This window comes from Nicotiana tabacum, chromosome 11, assembly GCF_000715075.1.
Source record: "Nicotiana tabacum cultivar K326 chromosome 11, ASM71507v2, whole genome shotgun sequence".
Taxonomy (NCBI): domain Eukaryota; kingdom Viridiplantae; phylum Streptophyta; class Magnoliopsida; order Solanales; family Solanaceae; genus Nicotiana; species Nicotiana tabacum.
In genome coordinates this window covers 181,086,595-181,110,525 of record NC_134090.1, presented here as the reverse complement: position 1 = coordinate 181,110,525, position 23,931 = coordinate 181,086,595, and the positions used below count along the sequence as shown (strand labels likewise).

General features: G+C 34.8%; 3 protein-coding genes, 1 non-coding gene and 1 pseudogene across 8 annotated transcripts; 4 read left to right on the top strand and 1 right to left on the bottom strand.

The window, feature by feature from the left end:
- Positions 1 to 291: 291 nt before the first annotated feature.
- LOC107810575 (1-aminocyclopropane-1-carboxylate synthase-like) lies at positions 292 to 3,199 on the top strand (annotated as a pseudogene).
- LOC142161689 (1-aminocyclopropane-1-carboxylate synthase 2-like) lies at positions 2,942 to 3,408 on the top strand. The gene is made up of 2 exons (XM_075224587.1): positions 2,942 to 3,226; positions 3,316 to 3,408. The coding sequence occupies exons 1-2, from the start codon at positions 2,942 to 2,944 to the stop codon at positions 3,406 to 3,408; spliced, it is 378 nt and encodes a 125-aa protein (XP_075080688.1).
- A 1,128-nt stretch (positions 3,409 to 4,536) lies between these two features.
- On the bottom strand, positions 4,537 to 10,074 carry LOC107810576 (uncharacterized). Of its 5 annotated transcripts, none has more exons than XR_001653674.2 (8): positions 9,782 to 10,074; positions 8,515 to 8,782; positions 7,531 to 7,632; positions 7,326 to 7,408; positions 6,247 to 6,349; positions 5,703 to 6,165; positions 5,283 to 5,494; positions 4,537 to 4,985 (listed from the first exon to the last, which is right to left on the bottom strand). XR_001653674.2 is itself a non-coding variant. In XM_016635367.2 (7 exons), the coding sequence occupies exons 1-7, from the start codon at positions 9,901 to 9,903 to the stop codon at positions 5,388 to 5,390; spliced, it is 1,248 nt and encodes a 415-aa protein (XP_016490853.1). In that variant the 5' UTR covers positions 9,904 to 10,074; the 3' UTR covers positions 5,282 to 5,387. The 5 variants fall into 5 exon arrangements, 3 of the variants coding, with proteins under 3 accessions (XP_016490853.1, XP_016490854.1, XP_016490852.1); XR_001653675.2 differs by having other exon boundaries at positions 4,537 to 4,982; XM_016635367.2 differs by lacking the exon at positions 4,537 to 4,985 and having other exon boundaries at positions 5,282 to 5,494.
- An 8,547-nt stretch (positions 10,075 to 18,621) lies between these two features.
- Positions 18,622 to 23,888, top strand: LOC107764473 (WRKY transcription factor 22-like). Its single transcript, XM_016583042.2, has 3 exons — positions 18,622 to 19,124; positions 21,140 to 21,250; positions 22,786 to 23,888. Exons 1-3 carry the CDS (start codon positions 18,724 to 18,726, stop codon positions 23,072 to 23,074), a joined length of 801 nt encoding a protein of 266 aa, XP_016438528.2. The 5' UTR covers positions 18,622 to 18,723; the 3' UTR covers positions 23,075 to 23,888.
- TRNAG-GCC (transfer RNA glycine (anticodon GCC)) lies at positions 23,459 to 23,529 on the top strand. The gene has a single exon. It is a non-coding gene; the product is annotated as a tRNA-Gly (tRNA).
- Positions 23,889 to 23,931: the final 43 nt, after the last annotated feature.

Sequence of the window (23,931 nt, the reverse complement as noted above, 5' to 3'; positions counted from 1 at the left end):
CTGCTTTTACCCTTCCCCTATAAATATATCCCTCACGTCCCTCATTCTTATCCATGCACTACTGCAGAAAGCTAAGCTAGCATTTCTGTACACAGATTGATCATTTTTTATTGATATTTATTGAAATATACTAAAGATATGAGTTCAGAGAGAGGGAATTTCAACTCAGTAGTTTTGTCAAAGCTAGCTACTAATGAAGAACATGGCGAAAATTCGCCATATTTTGATGGATGGAAAGCATACGATAACGATCCTTTCCACCTTGTGAAAAATCCTAATGGTGTTATTCAAATGGGTCTTGCTGAAAATCAGGTTTAGTTTTTTATAATTTCTTAGTTTTTTAATCTGCTATATTATTAATTATTTATATGAAAAAGATGATAGAAAATTCTTCTAATTTTTTTTTTTTTTTTTTTTTTTTTGTGGGCAGCTTTGTTTTGACAAGATAGAAGAATGGATTATGAGAAATCCAAAAGCTTCCATTTGCACACCTGAAGGAATCAAATATTTTAGGACCATTGCTAACTTTCAAGATTATCATGGCTTGCCTGAACTCAGAAGTGTAAGTATCACTCTTTGTTGCATATATGAACACATTTTATGTCTTTACTGTGCTCCTCGTTATTGTGTCTGATTGTCTTCTTTTTATTACTGTTGTACTTATGCTTCATTGAGTCGAGAGTCTATCGGAAACAACCTCTCTATCTCCACGAAATAGAAGTAAGGTCTGTGTACACACTACCCTTCCAAATCCCACTACGTGGGATTACACCGAGTTTGTTGTTGTTGTTGTTCTTATAATATGTCTTTATTGTATATATATATGAAAACATTTTATATCTTTATTGTGCTCCTCGTTGTTGTGTCTGGCTGTCTTCTTTTCAATATTGTTGTCCTTATGCTTCATTGATCGAGCCGAGAGTCTATCGGAAATAGCCTCTCTATTTCTACGAGATAGGAATAAAGTCTGTCTATGTGATATTATACCGGGTTTGTTGTTGTTGTTGTTATATGTCTTTATTTTATTGTATATATGAACACACGCACACTATATATATATATATTGGAACATATAAATAATTATTCCTGCTTACGTTAGGGTAGACTGTCTACATCACATCTCTAAGGGTGTAGCTCTTCCCCGAACCCTCGAGGAACACGGATGCCCTGTGCACCGGTCTGCCCTTTGTATAAATAATTATTCTTGACATATACCTCAAACATATAATTTATTTCAGGCAATTGCGAAGTTAATGGAAAAAACAAGAAGGGGCAGAGTTAAGTTTGATGCAGAGCGTATAGTAATGGCTGGTGGAGCTACTGGAGCTAATGAGAATCTCATATCATGTTTGGCTAATGAAGGAGATGCAATTTTAGTCCCCTCACCTTATTACCCTGGGTATGTATACATACATTGGCTAATATATATATTGACAACATATAAAAAAAATTATATTAATAAATTTTAGTATGTTATAGTAGATAAACTGTCTTATTTTTAAATTAGTCTAAATTTAAACTTTTCATTTAATCTTTAATATGGTTATTTTATGGTCACGTAAATCTAATATCATGTTTCATATTACAAGTTTCCAAAAAAAAATCTTCTTAAAGTTGGTGTTTAGTCAAACTACAATTGAAAATTAGTCATATAAATAGAGTCGGAGGGAGATTATATTTGTATAAAAAATAATTAAATTAATTGACTTGAGATACTTAATGGTCAAGTCTAATTGACTTTCAAAATTAATGATACATAGTCAAAATGTTCAAAGCAACAAGCTAAGCAGTACAGAGGTCAAGATTGCTGCTACTATTTTTATATTTTCTTTTCTCCTTTAAACTCCTCTTTTCAAAAAAAAAAAATCCTCTTTTTTATAATCATAGACTTCTGCGTGCACGGGTTCGAGCTGTAGAATTAGTCATTGATGCTTACATCACACCCCTATGGGGTGCGGCCCTTCCTCCGACCCTCGTAAAATACTTTGTGCATCGGCTTCCTTTTTTTGACTTGCGCCTGCAGAAGCAATAAAATACCAGGCATGTAATAATTTTTTCTTAAAGGGAACCTTGGCGTAACTGGTAAAGTTGTTGTCATGTTACTAGGAGGTCACGGATTCAATCCGTGGAAACAGCCTCTTGTAGAAATGTAGGGTAAGGCTGCGTACATTAGACCCTTGTGGTCCGGCCCTTTTCCGGACTCCATGCATAGCGGGAGCTTAATGCACGAGACTGCCTTTTTCATTTGCCTTAAGTTGAAGAATAACGTATTTTGAAAATTGATTATATGCAGATTCAATAGGGACCTAAGGTGGAGAACTGGGGTACAACTCCTCCCAATTCCTTGCAATAGCTTCAACAATTTCAAGATTACTACAGAAGCTGTCAAAGAAGCATATGAAAAAGCCCAACAATCAAATATCAAAGTCAAAGGCTTAATCTTAACCAATCCTTCAAATCCATTAGGCACAACTTTAGACAAAAACACACTAAAAAACCTCTTGACCTTCACAAACAAACACAACATCCACTTAGTTTGCGACGAAATTTATGCAGCCACTGTCTTTGATACTCCAGAATTCGTCAGCATTGCTGAAATTATCGACGACGAAAGGGATAAAATGGATCAATATATTAATAAAGATTTGGTTCATATTGTCTATAGTCTTTCAAAAGACATGGGATTTCCAGGATTTAGGTTGGAATTATCTATTCTTTCAACAATACTGTGGTAAGTTGTGCTAGAAAAATGTCGAGTTTCGGTCTTGTGTCCACTCAAACACAACATTTACTAGCTACTATGTTGTCTGACGATGAATTCGTAGACAAATTTCTCGTTGAAAGTTCAAAGAGTTTGCAAAAAAGGCACGAAAAATTCACAACATGACTTGAAGAAGTTGGAATAAATTGCTTGAAAGGAAATGCTGGACTTTATTGTTGGATGGATTTAAGGCCACTGTTGAAAGAACCAACATTTGATTCTGAGATGGCATTATGGAAACTGATTATAAATGATTCGAAGCTTAATGTTTCACCAGGATTTTCTTTTAACTGTCCTGAGCCAGGTTGGTTTCGGGTTTGTTTCGCGAATATTGATGATCAAACGGTGGAGATTGCACTTGGAAGAATTCGAAAGTTAGTGGAAAATGGAGTAAAGAACAAGCAGCAATGGGAAAGCAACAACCTACGGCTAATGATATCCGGCTCAATGTATGCATATTTTGATGTATATTACCTCGCATTATGTTCATGTCTCCTAGATTTCAGATGTATAATATAATGAATTATGCTAATTTGTGGTATTTCTATGTGTAGGAATCATTCGGATGCGATTTGGGACGAAAGTGCGCCAATTGGAGTGAAAATGGGAAGAAAAGGCGAAATGGCCCAGATGAGCGCCACAGATAGCGTGGGGCGCTACATGTGGCGCACAAAATATAATGTTAAAAAGTTGAGCGCCAGGGCCAGCGCCCGACGCTGCCCTGGACGCTCAAAACGTGAACATGTCCTAGTTCAAAACGTGAACATGTCCTATTTCGACTAGGACTCTGTTATTTCGACCCCAAGAAGCCCCCAACTCATATAAAAGCCAACATAAACCTATTTTGAGGGGAGGGACGTGACTTTGAGAGAGAAATAAAAGTACGAAACACTCAGGAGCACGGATTTGATCAATTCTTCCATTCTTCTTCTAGTGTTCATTGATTTTATGTTTGAAAACATTATTTTTGATGATTGTATGAACATGAGTGGCTAAAAACCCTATTATTCTAGGGTCATGGGTGCTACATGAATGTTGATGTTTGAAGTTTAAATTGACGAGTTTGATTTTATCATATTAGGTTGTTTTTCTAATTCTGTTTTTAATTGTTTTGCTGAGTAGCTAACAGTGAAATACTATCTATGAATCTAGAGTTGAACTCGAAAGTGGGAATTCTAGATTGCATATAGAATTAAATAGAGCGAGTTCTTGAACCCGGGCATCAGGGAACGGATTCGCAATTAGGATAGAAATATACCTAATTGCCTTGCTTGGTTGAAATACAGGAAGTGTAAATGCATTCTTGTTAGTCTTAATTCCATAGACATATAGGCATTAAGTTAGCTTGAATAGGCGAGTAAGGACTCGACAAATTCTTATGAGTAATATCAACCCTATCAATCAACAATCCAGATAAATCAATTAGTCATTTTAAGCCAAGAACGCAACAAGATTGTTAGCTCGCCTATGACCCTCGAATACCCTCTTCCACTGGTTGTTATTCAAAATTGCTTGAGTGTTGTGGTTGATTTCTAGTTATTTCATTGCTTAAAAAGTTTCTTAAGAAATAAATTAGTCACTTACATATTTTGTGAGAAATCTCTTGAATCGATAAGTTGTTTGAGTTTGAATCAGTCAAAAGTTAATCATAAGTCTTCGTGGGAACGATACTATACTCACTACTCTATTACTTAACGACCAACGTGTTTGGTCGCAACAGCTAAGTTTGTCAAATAAAAAGTACGATGAAAATGTTATGTCATCAAGAATGAATATGAACATAATGCCTCCTTACTTTATAGCATTAACACCAAAACTACCAAGAGTATACTTTCAATATGGATTGAGCAAGCAACATAACTGAAAACCGCTAAGAAACAATTGCTGAAGTTGCTTTCTTGCTTTTCTCTCCCCTGTATGCTACCTTTCCCCTTTGAATCCCTACTTTACATGCTCAAAAGAAGACATTAAGTTTCTTCTTTTCGGACCATTCAATCAAATGGTAGTATAACTAGATTGCTAAAAATTAAACCCCTAAACAATGTATAAGGAATTTAATCTCTATTATCTACAGTTGGTAATGTAGAAGCAGCACTGTTAATAAGGTTATCCACTGGTTCTTCTGAAGAAGCTATCTGTATGCAAGCATCCTTGAGACTGGGAACTACTTGATTTCATGTCATACTTGTATCTCTTGACTGATGACACTCTTATTTTTGTCCTGCTGAAAAAATAACCAAATAAACTTTCATTGTTGTAGCACTAATCGTTTTAAAACAGTTTCATAAAGAAATAATCAAGTAGATACATAAGATACTTCAAACAATCATGGAATAATAGAGTTGCAGCAATACTACTATTATAACTTTGGTGCTTTCATTTGCGAGTTGTGCCATGTATGTAAGATACATATCAGGGATGAAGTTAAGCGTGCTTAGCAAATGTAACAGAAAAGTAAGAGCAGTAATTGAACATGTATCTATGTATCTATTTATAAGCAAATAAAGGTGTTAAGAGCTACCAATGATCCCGGATTCATTGATCGCAGAACTTTGATCCAACCGCCTCTACCGTCAGCTCCTACAGCAATCAAATCAACAGCAGTCACACCTGATCCTTGCAGTCCTCAAGACAGTGATCCAGATCCCTTGTCCTTAACCTTCTTGCACCATTTTCCCAAGTGCCAGTAAGTACCATCAGGACCTAATAATCCACCAGAAAAACAGGTATCTCCTGGGATTTTCTCTGAGTGTTAGAGGAATCAAGTACTTGTTGACTGATTTTCTTTTCACCAAATGAACTTAAATCTCCGCCAAGAGGGTAAAAGCAGAGCAATAAGTTAAAACTAGGAAAAAGAACAAAATCATTTGGTTGAAGTAAATCATCATCATCCAAACAACAAATGAGAGCACTTTAACATCAAGATAAGACAGATGGAAACCTGGATGGGCAAGTATAACTGGTGCAGAAGTCTCTTTCCTGATGCGAAACGAGGGCTGATGCTGTGTAACATCATCTAGAAGCGGAAGATCAGTATCATCGTCAAGAATAATAACAGGGGAATTCCTTGAACCTGAGATTCCATCCTTATTTTCTGATCCCTGCACTTGACTTCCACCAGTTATAATATCTTCTGCCGTGTTTTGTATACTCTTTTCCTTAGACTTAGACTTTCTTTTTCTCCTTGGTCTAGATAAATCATTGCATGAGCCAGTGACTATGCATAAATCTACTTCTGTCGCAGCAGGTGCCTTATTCTGATTCTCATATGAACGTCGGTCAACTTTGGGTTCTTTGCTTCCTTGATACAACTCAAAGTTTTTCTTGGCAGCTCTCAAAGTTCTCAAATTTTCATTATCTTTTTCTTTTCTTTCAAGTGCCGTCTCAAGTTCTTGGACCCTGGTCTATAGATAGCCGCACAATGAAGAATCTTCAAAGCTCAAAAATAATAAAACCATATTTCATTTAGGAAATCCAACACCTACCTTCAACTTATTTATCTTTTCTTTTGACTTCTCAAGTTTCCTAAGAGAACGAGCCTCTCGCCTTCCATGAGTATCGCACTTGGTCACTAGTTCTTTGTAACTCCTGCCAAATGAACGCAATAAAGTTATCCATCAAACTTAAGACTAATATATAAATATCGCTTCTGAGCTTTAGAAAAAGAGATCACTGTAAATGTGAGAGAAGGAAAAGGATTTCTTTTGTAGAACGAAACCTAACACTTTCACAAGTATCATCAAAATGCCATTCCATAGACAAGTGAACAATATTACTCCATCAACATGTAGATACATAATAGCCAACCCTTTTGCAAGAAAATAATAAAATTCATCAATAAACTAACCCGCATAGAATAGGTGCCCATCTGCAACTACATATAAAACTGCAAGAAGCCATTATTTCTTCTGAAACAGAAATACTTTTGGGGCTTTATATGTAAACATATAGCAGAACGTACAAGAACTATTTTTATTTTTCCACTTTGGCATTTAGAAGCTTCAGTTCAATAACTTCAATTTCATTTCAAAATATATCATTCCTTTTCATAAAGAGGAATTAGGAAGCCTGGATTTTAGCAGAGTTGCTAAGATCATCAAGCTTATGTTACTTTTTATCTACATGGCCTGTGCTTGATATCTCATATCAGATCAGAAAGTAATTTGCCCGAGCTCGAAAGGAAACTCAGTGTAATATATCAAAGTTTGTACAATTCAGATTTCCTACGGCAATGAACTTCCAGTGAACATATCCACAACATGTATACAAGGCAAGAAATCTCAAACGCAAAAGAAGAGCATTAGTAGATATGAAGTTTCATCCGATATCGCTGAAAACTTTAACTTCCTAAATTGTTTCGGGTGACCAATGATTTTTCAAGATATCAAGTGTCTCTTTGCTATTGGCATCATCCCCTAATGAAGCAAGTTTCAAGACCTCTTCTTCCTCCAAGTTAAAATAGCAGATTCCGATGTAATAAACCATGAATGGAAAGTGAAAAAGAACTACTGTAAATCTAATATAAGGATGCAACTGCTTGTTTCTTTCAGTATGATTGACTTACAACTTGAGTGCTGCAAGCTCCCTATCTAGAGCCATATTTCCATCTTTTAGCCTTATGCACTCCAAAGTTGATCGATCTAGCTCCTGCAGAACAAATTTCCTCAGAATGTAGTAACTAATAACTTACATCTTTTCCCACCAAGAAGACATTATATACAAGAATATATGACTAGATGCACTAGCAAAACATCAAGAGGAGTATGTACCTTGGATTTAAGATGTAACAACTGCTGAATGGCTGCCTCCTGTTTCACAGCTTCATTCTTTAGAGTCGCTTCTATTTTCAACTCTTCCTTGCATGTGAAAAGCTGAAACAAAAAAGTTGCTTTACTTAGAAAATTTGACGAGATGAAAATGTGATGACATGAATTGTTAAGCAGATCGAGTTTGAACCAAATATGCTCATATAAATATCTATAATTTAGTAAATGGTAGTACAAGATACTTCTCAACTTTACCAGAGCCATGCTTATTCCACCTAAGAACTTGTATTTTGGATCTGAGCAAAATTGTGGCTCTTTCCAATCATTAGCCAAAAAATAAACTGAAACCTACATCTGCATTCTGCGGAAGATGATTGTTTCATTCATCACGTTTAATCAGAAGAGATAGAACTCTCCATGGAACTCGCGAGATTTTATAGCTATCAAATTCCTGTCATTTCATTTTGTCAGCTATGGGCAAAGAGACTTGCAAAAAATTTGACTTTTCTCATCTCCTACCCTCGAGTTTTTGGACAAAAATATCCCTGAACTATACTGAAAATTTGAGGTACACCCTTAAACTACCACAGTTAACAAAAAACATCCTTAAAGTATCCAAACTTTAGCAAGTTTCAACCGTCCGCCAGACTGTTAAAAAGACTATCAGATCCACACATGTGCAACTCGTGACTCTAGAGCTCTCTCATCTATAGAACAACAATAACTATGCCTCACTCCCAAACAAGTTGGAGTCGGCTATATGAATCCTTATTGACCACGTTACTCCGGCTAAACTCATCACATCACATGCCAATATTACATGTCAGAGGGTTATTGGACCATTGACCTCTCTTATGGTAAGGGCACTTTCATGAAATGGAGAAAATACCGCGAATAGAATAAGCATGATGCAATTGCTTCATATTTGACAGCAACATATTCTGTAAATTCATGGCAGCCGAAGCAATAGCGAGATGAACCATTTACCTCTGCATTGACTTCTTTGAGATCTTTCAGCTGTTTCTCCAAAGTAGAAGTCAACTGTAAAACTTTCCCCTCCAATCTTTTGACCTCATTTCTCAGTTCACGTGGATCCTCTTCATGATCACGGGGTTTCTTGGTCAGACTTGTATCATTTGGATCACCAACTGATTGGAAATAAAGCCTATTTGCATTTTGTTCTGAACAAGCCTGTTTGCAAACTGGACAATTCTTCTTTTTTCCATTTGTACAGTATTCAAACCATTGCTGAAGACTGATTTTTGCAACCATAACATATCATAATCAGAATCAGCTAAATAATTATCAGATAAGGAAAATAACTATCTCTATCAGATACAAGCACATTGATAGAATTGTTACAGACCTGGCCAGCAACAACTTAATGTAGTAGTCTTTTTTTTTCATAAGTAAACATAAAGGTGCTTTTTTTAATAAGGAAAATGTTTGACCTTAGGAAATCATTTCCTTGATCATTAGTTGACTATAAAAGCAAGTAACATATAGTAATTGTACAAGGTGTAGAATTTGGTACAGGATAATGGTCCGGGCGGATCTAGCATACATTGCTTTAGCTTGAATCATTTATATGTCTTTAAAAAAATCCACTAAATAAGTACAAACTATAGATTTCGAACCCAATAAATCAAATGTGCTTTGTTAGAATCCCGTACTCAAACCCATAATGTTCAAACCCTAAAGCTACATCTAATAGTTTGGTGATATTATTTAGTATAGAAGGTTAACAGCAATGCACAAATGTTGATTAAAACAAATAATACAATGTAAGAGTTGATATATTTGTAAAGCAAAATGGTCGCAGCTCATAAGTGGCACAAATAAACTTTCCCCTTTGAAAGGAAACATTTTTAACAATACAAAGTAACTAAACCGGCGGATCCAGAATTTAAAGTTTATGAATTCCTATAGCAATCTCAAGTTAATATACAATAATAACTAAGTCCAAAATCAAAAATTTATAGAAATTTATTTGACTTCTTGAGCAAAAGCTAATGTGTCCACGTAAACTCATAGGTTATACAGTGGAAGGGTAACAAATACAAGTTCTAGGTTATAACAAAAAAAAAAAAAAAAAAAAAAAAAAATTAATTTTAATTAAGTAGATTCCAAGTAAAGATACCCAATACAATTATTTGAATACATTCATAAATGAATCAGTTTTAGACTAAATTTGAATCAAAATTTGCTGATATAAAGAGTACCGAAATACATTTAGATGGATATCGGGTCTAACCAAATCTCGTGAAAAACGTGACCGCAAATAGAAATGGATTGGAGGTCTTCAATAATAGGATTTAGATCTTCATAACAGATTGAGCAAATTGTCTTCCCAAAACTATTATTCCCTCCTATCATTTTCTAACTCTTTTCTGTTCCCCCCTTCTTCTGTTTTAGTGACATTAAAGGAAAATGGAGGAGAAGAGGAGGGAAAAGCAAATCAAAAATCAAGGGGCGGAAATAAGAGGGAAAATTCAATTTAGGGAAATTGGAGAGGAATTTATACGGATTCTGCAAAAATAGCAATTGCGACCCGACACCACAAGTCCACAAATTAGACTTCGGCCCGGTGGCTAAAAAGGTAAAATTCACCTTTTTATTCTTTTCCAAAAATAATGTCACTATTTTTATAGTATTTAAAATTTTTAGTTTTATATTTTAATTATAATAAAATTATAGTCACAAATATTTATAACTTATTTAATATTACAATTTTAAACATCATCACATAAATTGAGATGAAGGAATATACCTATTTGCAATAAATTTTCAAGATACGAAAAATAACTGCAATCACAAAAGAATAAAGTGATTTTATTGATAAACATTGCGGGTTATAACTATGTTTATTCCTTGATTCTTTTCTCTAATTTATTTTACGTGATTCGAGGGTCTTAGTGGCGTATTTCTCGAACGTAGGACTTTTAGCAAGATATATTTGACATGTCTTTGATCTCTTAATGAATATTCCAAGAGTTTTATGAAAATTCAGAGATCTCATATTTGATCCCTGTGTGCATATTCCGATAGTTTATGGAATTGCTGAGATCCTATTTGAAGAACATATGTAATTTATAAGCAAGAATCAGGGTTTGGGTGAGGTAGCCACCAAGTAACCCTAATAGAAGCCTAATTTTTTAAGAGTTGTCTTGAAATTAGGACTTATCTTGATCTGTTAAAGTTTCAGTGTCTACAAATGCCTCATACTTCAAGGTTTGTCGAGGTGGAGGCTTACTGAAACTTGAAGACGAGACTTAAAGTACCTGTCTATCGCAATAGATAATCTTGAAACTTGAAGTTTTTGATTTGCAGGAGAAAGAGATGAAGGCCAGAACTCGTCCCACTGGGCGTGCCAATTTATTTGCAACAAATTTATGCAGAGAAAAAAAATGCAATCACAAACAACTATAAAGAAAATGGGTTTTTATTGATAAACATTGTAGGTTACAACTTTGTTTATCCCTTGATTCTTCCCTCTGATTTATTCTACGTGATTCGAGGGCCTTAGCAGGGTATTTCTTGAATGTAGGATGATGCAGACCTCCTAGGGATGTATTTGATCTCCAACTTCTTGAACTATTTGATTGTCAAGAAGTATTCGGCCATATTTTGATCTCTTTGTGAATACCCCAAGAGTTTATGGGATTTTTGAGACCTCATATTTGATCTCTTTGTACATATTCTGATAGTTTATGGAATTGCTGAAATCCTATTTGAAGAACACATGTAACCTTATTTATAGGCATGAATCAGGGTTTGGGTGAAGTAACCACCAAGTAACCCTAATAGACTCCTGATTTTTTAAGAGTTGTCTTGAAATTAGGACTTATCTTGATCTGTTAAAATTTCAGTGCCTAGAAATGCCCCATACTTCAAGGTTTGTCGGGGTGTAGGCTTGCTGAAACTTGAAGACGAGACTTGAAGTACCCGACCATCGCAACATATAATCATGAAACTTGAAGTTTTTGATTTGTATGAGGAAGAGATTAAGGGCAGAACTGGTCCCACTGGGCGTGCCAGAATTTGCAGACAATAAATTTGCGTCAAGAAAATAAAATTAAGGCCGAAAAATATTGCAACAATCGTAGTATTTTATTTCGAATATTTGAGTGTACAATCTCTATGAATCATCTGATTCTTCTTTTCAATAGTAAATAAATTCAAAGGCCTTTGAGCTTGATCTTGAATCTATGTTTGTTGGCACAGACGATGATCTTGTTCTTGAGCTTGAGCTTGATTGCTTGAACTTGAACTTGATTTGTTCTTTGTTCTTAAGCTTGAAATTGATTTGTTCTTCGTTCTTGAGCTTGAACTTGATTGCTTGAACTTGGTTGTTTGAAGCTTGAAACTTGTGGAGGAATTTGCAGCGTTTGATCCACGAGCTCTTTCTTGCTCCTTGTTATACTTCTGGTATCTTTTCTGAATTGTGAAGACCCCTATTTATAGTCGTGGAAGGAGGAGTTATGATAAGAACAAACTCTTTCCGACCAAACAAATTGAAGTGTGACATGACCGCATTTGATTGGCCAGAACATGTCACTTACACACATGGCGCGATTTCATTAGCCTTTTAATGTGACTTGGCATGCCTTGTCATTTTGACACATGGCGTGATCCTATTAGTTCTTTCGTTTGACTTGGCGTGTCAAGAGATGGGATTTAAAAAGTATTCTGAACTTATCTCACATCTTCTTATAGCAGAGCAACATAATGGGCTATTAATGAAAAATCATGAAAGTTGACCTATTGGTTCTTGTCCATTCCCAGAAGTGAATGAGACGAACTTCCACCAAGCTAAACGTGGAAGAGGTCGTGGCCCCAGTCGTGGTCATGGCCGTGGTCGGGGAAGAAACCTCAATCATGGTAATAATAATGCACCAAAGAAGTCTCCTCACCACCAGCAGTGGAAAAGGAAGGAACAAAAGCATGAAGCGGTGCAAGCGCCAAATGCAGAAAATGCATGCTATAGATGTGGAGGAAAAGGGCACTGGTCACGTACTTGTCGTACGCCAAAGCACCTGGTTGAGCTTTATCAAGCCTCCCTGAAGAAGACAGAGAAAAATGCTGAAGCAAATTTTATTTCTGAAGATAATTTAGACTTCATGCATTTGGATGTAGCTGATTACTTTGCACTCCCAGAAGGAGAAATAAGTCATGTAATCGGTAGTGAATCTGTAGAAATGTAAATATTTTAATTTTTGTTGTTTGTAATAGATAGTATGGTTATGTAATTGTTGTACATACATAAAAGTTATGCTTTGATAATGATGTTTACTATAATATATTTTATTTATGTTATTTTGAAGAATATTGATAACCCTCAAATTATGTTTGGATCAAAGACAAATCATGAAGATATGTGTGTTATTGATAGTGGAACAACTCATGCCATATTCAACGATCAGAAATACTTTTCTTATTTGCATAAGGAAAAAGCAAATGTTTCAACAATTTCTGGTAATATAAGTTTGATTGAAGGCTCCGGAAGAGCCATAATATTTCTGTCTAAGGGAACAAAACTTTTTATAGACAATGCATTGTTCTCCTCCAAGTCCCGAAGAAACTTGTTGAGTTTTATAGATATCCGCCGAAATGGGTATCATGTAGAGACAATAGATGAAATGAACAGGGAATATCTTTGTATTACAAAGAATATTTCTGGCCAGAAATGCATTGTAGAAAAGTTACCAACTTTATCTTCTGGCTTATACTATTCAAAAGTTAGTGCAATTGAAGCACACTCTATCGTAAACCAGAAGTTTACGGATTCAAATACTTTTGTGCTTTGGCATGGCCGTTTGGGCTATACTGGATCAATAGTGATGAGACGAATTACTGAAAATTCGAGTGGGCATCCATTAAAGAACTTGAAAATTCTTACAAATGACGAATTTTCTTGTGATGCTTGTTATCAAGGAAAAATGATCACTAGACCATCACCAATGAATGTTGGTATTGAATCCCCTGCTTTTTTAGAGCGTATACATGGGGATATATGTGGACCTATTCACCCACCAAGTGGGTTGTTTAGATATTTTATAGTCATAATAGATGCATCTTTAAGATGGTCTCATGTGTGCCTACTATCATCTCGCAACCTAACGTTTGCAAAGCTATTAGCCCAAATAATTCGATTAAGGGCACAATTCCCAGATTATCCTATAAAGGCTATTCGCCTTGATAATGCTGGAGAATTCTCATCTCAAGCTTTTGATGATTATTGTCTATCCGTTGGGATAAAAGTTGAACATCCTGTAGCTTATGTTCATACTCAAAATGGCCTTGCAGAGTCATTTATTAAACGCCTGCAATTGATAGCAAGACCACTACTTATGAAAACAAAATTGCCCACTACTTCTTGGGGCCATGCTATCTTGCATGCAACATCACTTATCCGTCTCAAACCGACACATTATAATAAATATTCTCCGCCACAATTAGTTTTTGGTCATGAACCAAATATTGCCCATCTACGAATTTTCGGATGTGCTGTATATGTGCCAATAGCACCACCACAACGTAGTAAGATGAGACCACAAAGAAGGATGGGAATATATGTTGGGTTTGAATCACCCTCTATTATTCGTTATCTTGAACCATTAACAGGAGATTTATTTACTGCTCGATTTGCAGATTGTCGGTTTGATGAAACAAATTTTCCACAATTAGGGGGAGAGAAAAAGGAAATCAAAAGAGAAATTGTGTGGAAAATTTCATCATTATCTCACTTTGATCCCCGTAACCCTATATGTAATCAGGAGGTCCAAAAGATCATTCATTTACAGAATATAGCAAATCAAATGCCAGACGCATTTACTGATTTGAAAAGGATAACTAAGTCACATATCCCAGCAGAGAATGTGCCTATCCGAATTGATGTCCCAGTAGGACCATCTACTAGCATGAGAGATAGTGAACCTAAAGCACGCCTGAAGCGTGGTAGGCCTTTGGGTTCTAAGGATCGAAATCCTCGAAAAAGAAAATCGACAAATGATCAAAACGATAATATGAAGGGATCTCCTGAAGAGACCCAAAATTTGATTAGTTCTGAGATTCCTGAAGAAATTAATGAACCCGAAGCTCATGTGAGTGAGGAACTTTTAATAAGTTCGATCGGTGATGGGATTAATTTAAATCGATCTGAAATAGTGGTGGATAATATTTTTGCATATAATGTTGCACTTAATATTATGCAAGATAGTGAGGATCTTGAACCTCGATCTGTCGAAGAATGTCGACAAAGATCTGATTGGCCAAAATGGCAAGAGGCAATTCAATCGGAATTGAAGTCACTTGCTAAAAGAGAGGTCTTTGGATCAGTAGTCCAAACACCTGCTGGTATAAAATCAGTTGGTCATAAATGGGTTTTTGTGCGAAAAAGGAATGATAAAAATGAAGTTGAAAGATACAAAGCTCGCCTTGTTGCACAAGGATTCTCACAACGACCTGGAGTCGATTTTGATGAAACATATTCACCTGTTATGGATGCCATAACATTTCGATATCTCATCAGTTTAGCACTACATGAAAAGCTTGAAATACATCTAATGGATGTAGTTACAACTTATCTGTACGGTTCACTTGATAATGAAATTTATATGAAAATCCCTGAAGGATTTAAAATGCCTGAAGCAAAATCTCAGGAAATGTATTCAATCAGATTACAAAGATCTTTGTACGGTTTAAAGCAATCTGGGCGCATGTGATATAATCGCCTTAGGGAATATTTGCTGAAAGAAGGTTACATAAATGATGTTATTTGTCCATGTATTTTTATAAAGAAAATGACATCAGAATTTGTTATACTTGTTGTTTATGTTGATGACATAAATCTTGTTGGAACTCCAGAAGAGCTTCAAAAGGCAATTGAATATCTTAAGAAAGAATTTGAGATGAAAGATCTTGGAAAGACAAAACTTTGTCTTGGTCTGCAAATTGAATATTTAGCAGATGGGATCTTTATCTATCAATCTGCCTATACAGAAAGGGTCTTAAAACACTTTTACATGGACAAAGCGCACCCATTGAGTACACCAATGGTTGTTCGATCACTTGAAGTGAATAAGAATTTGTTCCGACCTCCAGAAGAGGACGAGGAACTCCTTGGTCCCGAAATACCTTATCTCAGTGCAATTGGTGCACTAATGTATCTTGCTAATGCTACAAGGCATGACATAGCATTTTCTGTTAATTTACTAGCAAGATATAGTTCTTCTACTACACGGAGACATTGGAACGGGATTAAGCATATATTGCGATATTTAAAGGGAACTCTTGATATGAGTTTGTTTTATGCTAACAAAGATAGTGCAAACCTTGTTGGTTATGCAGATGCAGGTTATTTATCTGCTCCTCATAAAGCTCGATCTCAAACCGGCTACATATTTACATATGGAGGTACTATCATATCATGGCGCTCCACAAAGCAATCTATTGTTGCTACTTCTTCAAATCACGCTGAGATAATAGCTATTCATGAAGCAAGTAGGGAATGCGTATGGTTGAGATCAATAATTCATTTTATTCGAGAAAAATGTGGTTTGGAATGTGAGAAAAGACCCACAATTTTATACGAAGACAATGTTGCATGCATAGCCCCATTGAAGGGAGGATTTATAAAAGGAGATAGAACGAAACACATTTCACCAAAATTATTCTACACACACGATCTTCAGAAAAATGGTGACATTGATGTGCAACAAATCCGTTCAAGTAATAATCCAGTAGATTTATTCACTAAATCTTTGCCAACTTCAACTTTTGAGAAGATGGTATACAAGATTGGAATGCGGAGACTCAAATATTTGAAACAATGTTTTCATCAGGGGGAGTAAAATACGCGATGCACTCTTTTTCCCTTACTAAGGTTTTTTCCATGGGGTTTTCCTTATAAGGTTTTTAATGAGGCACCTAGCAATGCGTCTTACTAAATATGTGTACTTTTTTTCCTTCACTGGGATTTTTTTTCCACGTGATTTTTCCTAGTAAGGTTTTAATGAGGCACATTATCTTTTAATGAACATCCAAGGGGGAGTGCTATAAATATATTATATTATGGATGTTCATTTAGTACTCCGTTGTAAATAAGCTTCCTGAAGAAGCTTATCCATATGGGACTCCACCGTAAATATGTTTATCTATTTAGTACTATATTGGAAATAATCTTCCTGAAGAAGTTTATCACTTCGGTACCCGGTTATGGATAAACATTACCCCCAGTAGAAGTTTATCCATACCGGGTATAATAAGCTTATCTTTTCAGTACCCAGTTATGGATAAACATTACCCCCGGTAGAAGATTATCCATACCGGATATAATAAGCTTATCCTTTTAGTACCCAATTATGGATAAACATTACCCCCGGTAGAAGATTATCCATACCGGATATAATAAGCTTATCCATTCAGTACTTCGTTATGGATAAATATTGCTTTCAGTAGAAGATTATCAATATCTGGTACAGTAGCAGCTTACACAACAACTTGTAGCAGCTTACACAGCAGCTTGTAGTAACAGCTTACACAACAGCTTATAGTAGCTTACACTGCAACTTGTAGTAGCAGCTTACAGAGCAGCTTCCTTTCTTCTATAAATAGAAGAGATTTCAGTTCATTATGTATATCAGTTTGAGTTCGAATAATATATCAGTTTCTCTATACTTGTCTTTACTTTACGGTCTTTATTTTATAACAAATTGTAAAAAAAGTAGCATTTGTTACGAATTGAAACTGAAAGGATATGTATGAATTTTTATTTCTTAAAAAATGTGTGTGCTCTTTTTGTCGGCAAGTGCCACCAGCCCAGATTCTCTACTAAAATAAAGAGGAAAAAACTCACTCACGAGTGACAATTACGTACAGCGTGGAGTGGACCTTTTCGTAGCTGAGCTAATGAATCACGCATTCCCTTTGAGCCGTGGCACCCACCAATTTTGACCTTTTCCCAAGTCAACTCCTCAAAATCACTATCAAACACTCAGGGGTGGAGGTAGTGTGGTAGCTACGGGTTCGGTCGAACCCAATAGCTTTTGTTTAAACATTGTATTTGTATTGAAAAAATTATTAAATATATAAAAATATTTAATTGCGAACCCAGTAACTAAAACGAGCTAGGGTTCGATGATGAAATTAGAACCCATAACCTTAAAATTCTAGCTCCGCCTCTGCAAACAATGCCTATTATTAGCAACCTCATAACTACCTATCAAAAGGTTATGGTAGGATGTATAAAATTCCTTTATTCTTAATTAGAGATTTTGAATCGAGCTTGAGAAAATAGAAGAAAAAAAAATCGGTAAAAGAATTTAATTGATTAAATTCGAATAAATCGAAGTCCCAAAGCAGGTAACGGTCCGATCATCGAGGGAAAAAACAAAACAAAAAAAAACTCATTTTTAAGTTAATTTTGTATTAATACTATTGACAACGAAAGAAACTCGATGATAAAAATAAAAGTTAAAGAAGAGAAACTACTATTAGTATTTTATAAAGCCAATTATAACTCAAAATTCTATCTGTAAAATTGAAAATAAAAGGGAAATATAGTGTATACTTAAACACTCGATGGGCAATGCATTCAAAACTATTTAAATTGGAGTAAATTTTGTAGCAAATTGACGAGATTACTTCTCAATTTATATTATGAAAGTACTTAAAATGCCAATATAGAATAACATATGACACCAATAACTGTAAAACCAAATATTTTGAGTTCGAACATTAAGTATAAAGTAGTCTCTTATGGGGAATCTTTACCCTCAAAAGTGGACTTTTTAACACAATTTTTTTTTGGGTGGACGGGGGAGGCAAAACTCTTTTTCTATCTCTTTTTTGTTTTCCACCCGGTGTTCGGTATTCATATTTGGGACAGATTATATTTGGATTCGTGTCGGATAAAATATTTGGGGAAAACGCTCCCTACCAAGAATTTTTAATATCCAACACTCGAACTCAAAACTTATGATTAAGGGAGGAGCAACATCATCCGCAACACCACGTCCTTGGGTGGTTACTCTCTTTTTATCTCTATAAATAAGTACGGAGTAGTAGTATTCCACTTATTTGTCTCTCCCTCAAAGTCTCTTTTCATCTCTCCAAAAGTCAAAGCTTGTCTTTTTCTCTAACTGTCCTCTCTCAAACAAAGTCAAAGGCAAAAAAAGGGCAAAGTATAGAGAGAATATGGAAGCAGATTGGGACCTACACGCGGTGGTCAGAGGCTGCGCCACCGCCGCTGCAACCAACACCACCACCTCCTCCTCCTCAAGCAGCAGTAGCACAATTACTACTATTTCTAACTCTACAAATGTTCATCAAGTTGACAACTTTATCTGTTTTCAAGATTCATTTGAGCCAAAATTTGATACCACAAATGTTGTTCAAGAATTGTATAATCTTTACGAGCCTTTTGTTATTGGAGAATTGCAAGATCTATCAATCCATCAAACACTAAAACAGCAGCAAAAACTACACAATCATCAGCTTATTACAGGACTAATTCAGCCTAAGCATTTCACAAGTAGTAAATCTAGTGCCTCTCGTCGTATTTCACATGCTCAGATGAGTCCAAGAATCCAAAAAAGGTAAATTCAAATTTTCCATTTATAGTTTTTAATTTCATACGAGGAAGGGGAGCCTTGGAGCAACAATAAATTTGTCTTTGTGTCCTATATGTCACGGGTTCGAGTCGTGAAAACAACCACTAATTATATTATGGTAAGCAATCTGCATTAGGGGTGTACATGGACCAGGTTGGTTCGGTTTTTATCAAAACCAAACCAAACCAACTATATCGGTTTGGATGGTTCAGTTTTATCGGATTTTTCGAGTTTTTTTGTTATATGAATATTATTTCAATTTTACTTTGTTAAATTTTTTATAAGTAAATACATGTTTAGTAAAAATTTAAAAAATCAAAAAATATATGATCTATTAAAATATTATTATGAAAGAATTTTCTTAGTAACACATAGTAATAGTTATTTTTTTGTCGTCTGACAATAATTTTATTTTGATGTACCTTTTCACGATTAACCGAATTTAATAATTAAACGTAAAAATAAATATGAACCTATATAATGATATGTTTTATTTAATTTTAAATTATCAAAATACTATTTCAAATTTGAAAAAGATATAAGGATATAATAAATCTTGACATATGAATATGGAAGAACAAAGAGATTGACGCATTTCACTAACACTTGATAAAAAAGTAATCATACAACACATTATTTAAAGTTAATAAATATAGAGCACTTCATATTTAACTAAATATCACATCCCATAAGAGAATCACAAATATTTTAAGACATTTTTTAAAGAAAATTCTATATATAAAAAGTCTTTAAAGTATATATAAAAATTATATATCTATATGTCGGGTTGACTTGGATTTTTTTTTACTCAATACCAAACCAAATCAAATCAAACCTAATCGGATTTTTAATCGGTTTGGTTTAACTTTTCGGTTTGGTGCGATTTTCCGGTTCGGTTTGTATGCCCCTAGTCTATATCATAGCCCTTGAAATATGGCTTTCTCTGTGCTCTACGTCAACGCGGGATGCTTTATGCACTGTCCACCTTTATTTTTTCATATGGAAAGTATTAAATTTCTTTTATGGAAAAAGTAGACCTTTATCAGTTGGCAGGAACCGCCCTTCCCTAAAGCAGTTAAAGAAATTGGTTTAGTCCATTTTTTGTTATACCTAGGGTACGGGGAAGGATTTGCATCTGCTATGATTTCTGTCAAGGAAATTGTATTTGAAATGAATATCAAACCCGAATTTCGCAAGAAATGTGTGATACATAGGAAGAAATAATTTGATGATAATATTGATAATGAAATATCAAAATCTCTCGAATAGTCCTTCAGAGTTGATTACTTATTATATACACTAGACAAGAGTATTTTATCACTTCAAAAAAAAAATTGAACAATTTGAAGCATATGAAAATATGTTTGGTTTTCTATTTAGCATTGAAATATTGAAATCACAAGATGATGAAGATTTGGAAAAAATATTGCCTTAATCTGAAATGTTCCTTAAAGCATAATAATTAATCTGATATTGACGGTTTAGATTTATTTTCTGAATTAAAAGTGTTAAGGGAAAAGTACAATTAGAAGATAACAGTTTAATTAATATACTCAATCAAATAAAAAGACTAGATTCTTTTCCAAATGCATGTATTGCTTACAAAATAATGTTAATAACTCTTGTTACCTTTACTTCAGCGAAAAGAAGCTTTTCAAAATTAAAATTGATAAAATCTTAACTATGATCAACAATGTCTCAATAAAAGTTAAATGCATTAGCTATATTGTTAATTGAGAAAAATTTATTAGGAAAAATTGATTATAAAAGAATTATTACTAACAACTTTGCATCTAAAAAAAGTTAGAAAAATAAATTTTAACTAAAAAAAAATATTTAAAAAATAAATAAATTAAAATCCCTCATAAAATTTGACTTTAGGCCACAAAATTCGTCACCCCGTCAGTTGGCATATATCCATATCACAAAGTCAATATGCTTATGTGTTAATTAATTTATTTGTTTTGATTGTCACGCATTTATTTGGATTTTTTTCCCAGGAAGAACAAGCTGAAGAAGGTATGCCAAGTACCTGCTGAGGCTATGTCGTCAGACAAATGGGCTTGGAGAAAATATGGGCAAAAACCCATCAAAGGTTCCCCATACCCTAGGTTGGTTATTTTTAATCTTTCTTTTTGTACATTTTAGGTTCCTTATTAAACGTCGTCATCGCCTACCATTATCAACTACCATCATATCACTCACCACTACCATACTCAACCATCACTATCATCCTCAATAATAACCGCCACAATTATCGACTACCACCACCCACCATCACTACCACTCCCACCGCATCATTCTCAACCACAACCAACACTCATCCACCTTAACTACCACAACTAACCACCTCATCACCATGAACAACCAACCGGCACCATCATTATAAACTACCACCACCCACCACCACCTACCTCAATCACAACTATTACTATCACTCGCCATTATTAACTGCACCACCCGTCACCACCATACTCAATGGTAATCGCCACCACTACCAATCACCACTAGCTACTACCCTGAACCACCACATCAATTAAAACTACCACCAACCATCGCCTCTAGTCGGCATTCACAAGTACAACCGTTAGCCATCACCACCAGCAACTATCGTATTGTAAAAAAAAAACTATATATTTGATTGATAGAATATTATATTAAAAAGTATTTCATTTGAATTTTATGTTTATTAATTTTCAAATGAAGATAAAGTTTATACATTCAGATGTTAAAATAAAAGTGTCTTAATCATTTACTATTCGGATCTTAATATTCATATGTGCATTCAGATTCAGATATCTTAATCTTAATACACATTTTGATATTCAGATGTGCATTCAGATTCAGACGTCTTAATCTTAAAAAAAAAAAAAAAGAGGCCTAAGAGCACTATTTGGGGTTGTTTGGTTCACATGTTAATTATATAAGAATTACTTACTCTAATTAAAATTACTTGCCCGTTTGGCCAAGCTGCAAAATCAGCTTATTTTGAGAAGTGTTTTTTCTCAAAAGTGTTTTTTTCAAAAGTATTTTTTTTGAGAAGTAGTTTGTGTTTGGCTAATTAATTTGAAAAACACTTCTGAGCAGCAATTAGTGTATGACCAAGCTTTAAAAAATTGATTCTAAGTGTATTTCTTAAAAAAATACTTTTGGAGAGAAGCTATTTTTTTCTACTTCTCCTCAAAAGCATTTTTTTCCTTTCAAAAGCTTGGCCAACACCTTAATTTTAGAAAAAAAAAAAAGCACTTTTGACATAAAAATAAAGCGCTTTTCCCTCAAAAAAAGCTTGGCAAAACAGGCTATTACTCATACATATTCTTATTCCATATTTTATCATGCATAATTATTTTACCAATCTAAACAATGTAATTTTCGAGCGAACGGTGTCAATTGAAACCTCTAGGAGCCATCCGCCACAGATTGTTAGTATTAATTAATATGGTTAGCCAAACGTTATGTTGGTTATGTATGTGATTATTTTCTATGCAGCCAACCAAATACTATAATATTTTAAGCGAGATTTTATTTTATGCTACAATGAATTATTCTTGTATCATCAACCAAACAACTTTAAAGTTTTTATAAATTAAAGAAAAAGAGAGCTAGTTTTCTGAAGCGTGATATTATTTCTTTTGTGGATTAACAGGGGATATTACAAATGTAGCAGCTCAAAGGGTTGTTTGGCCCGAAAACAAGTGGATCGAAATAGATCCGACCCTAACATGTTCAATATCACCTACACTTCAGAACACAACCACCCTATGCCTACTCACCGGAGTTCCCTCGCCGGAATCGCCCGTCAGAAACCGGTGAACTCAAAAGCCAGCTCTGCAGGTGACACTAACAAACCCACCACCTCATCACCGGCGTGCCTCTCTCCGGTACCGGAAAATCAAGAATGCAGTAAAGAAGACAAAGAAGATAGTTTTAATTAGGACGACGATGAATTTGGCGTTTTCCAGTATAGCATTGGATGATTTTCCGAGGACTATGCAGTTTCAGATGGTGGCAAATAACTCTGCAACCACCGTAGACGGCAGTGGTTGACTCAGCTGAAAAAGTCAATGTTGTATCATGCTCTTTTTCAGCAAATTACTGAGTACATAAGATATTTCACCACCACCTCAGTGAAGCAAAGGTTGCAGAGAGCAGCCCAAACTAAATACTTAAGGTGCATTGGATTTAGTAAACAACTTTTTTTACAGACGCAATACGATCTTTTCTCTACTGTAGTTCTTTCAAACAAGAAAGCTTCATATCTGGGCATTATATAGATAATAGAAGTTCATGTCAACTGAATACACGTATCTGGGAATCAAGCACCAGTGGTCTAGTGGTAGAATAGTACCTTGCCACGGTACAGACCCGGGTTCGATTCCCGGCTGGTGCATACTTATTTCTTGTTAAAAAATACTCCCCCCGTTTCAATTTATGTGAACTCATTTGACTGGGCACAGAGTATCTTGTGGTGTAAAATGAGGCACATATATTTTGTGTGGCTATAAATCATTGTGTAAAGGTAAATTGTTTCCAAATAAGGAAATGGGTCATTCTTTTTGGCACGGACTAAAAAAGAAATAGGTTCACATAAATTGAAACGGAGACTTTTCTCTGTCTATGTGCCATGCAACTTCCAAAACCCTAATAATATGTATATCACACACAATATCAACACATATAGTAGCTACATGCCAGTAATATATCAGCACTCTTCATAATCAAGTTTTGTATATTCTCTTGAATTCAAAATGTTTTTAATATGGTATGTTAAATCATTTAAATCGTAGTAATA

Coding starts and splice junctions, on each gene's coding strand:
- LOC142161689 (XM_075224587.1), top strand. CDS start 2,942: ATGGATTTAAGGCCACTGTTGAAAGAACCAACATTTGATTCTGAGATG. Junction 3,227..3,315: donor CAATGTATGCATATTTTGAT/GTATATTACCTC, acceptor TTCTATGTGTAG/GAATCATTCGGATGCGATTT.
- LOC107810576 (XM_016635366.2), bottom strand. CDS start 9,903: ATGATAGGAGGGAATAATAGTTTTGGGAAGACAATTTGCTCAATCTGT. Junction 7,633..8,514: donor TCAAAGAAGTCAATGCAGAG/GTAAATGGTTCA, acceptor TTTTTGTTTCAG/CTTTTCACATGCAAGGAAGA. Junction 7,409..7,530: donor TGTTACATCTTAAATCCAAG/GTACATACTCCT, acceptor TTTGTTCTGCAG/GAGCTAGATCGATCAACTTT.
- LOC107764473 (XM_016583042.2), top strand. CDS start 18,724: ATGGAAGCAGATTGGGACCTACACGCGGTGGTCAGAGGCTGCGCCACC. Junction 19,125..21,139: donor AGTCCAAGAATCCAAAAAAG/GTAAATTCAAAT, acceptor TTTTTTTCCCAG/GAAGAACAAGCTGAAGAAGG. Junction 21,251..22,785: donor AAAGGTTCCCCATACCCTAG/GTTGGTTATTTT, acceptor GTGGATTAACAG/GGGATATTACAAATGTAGCA.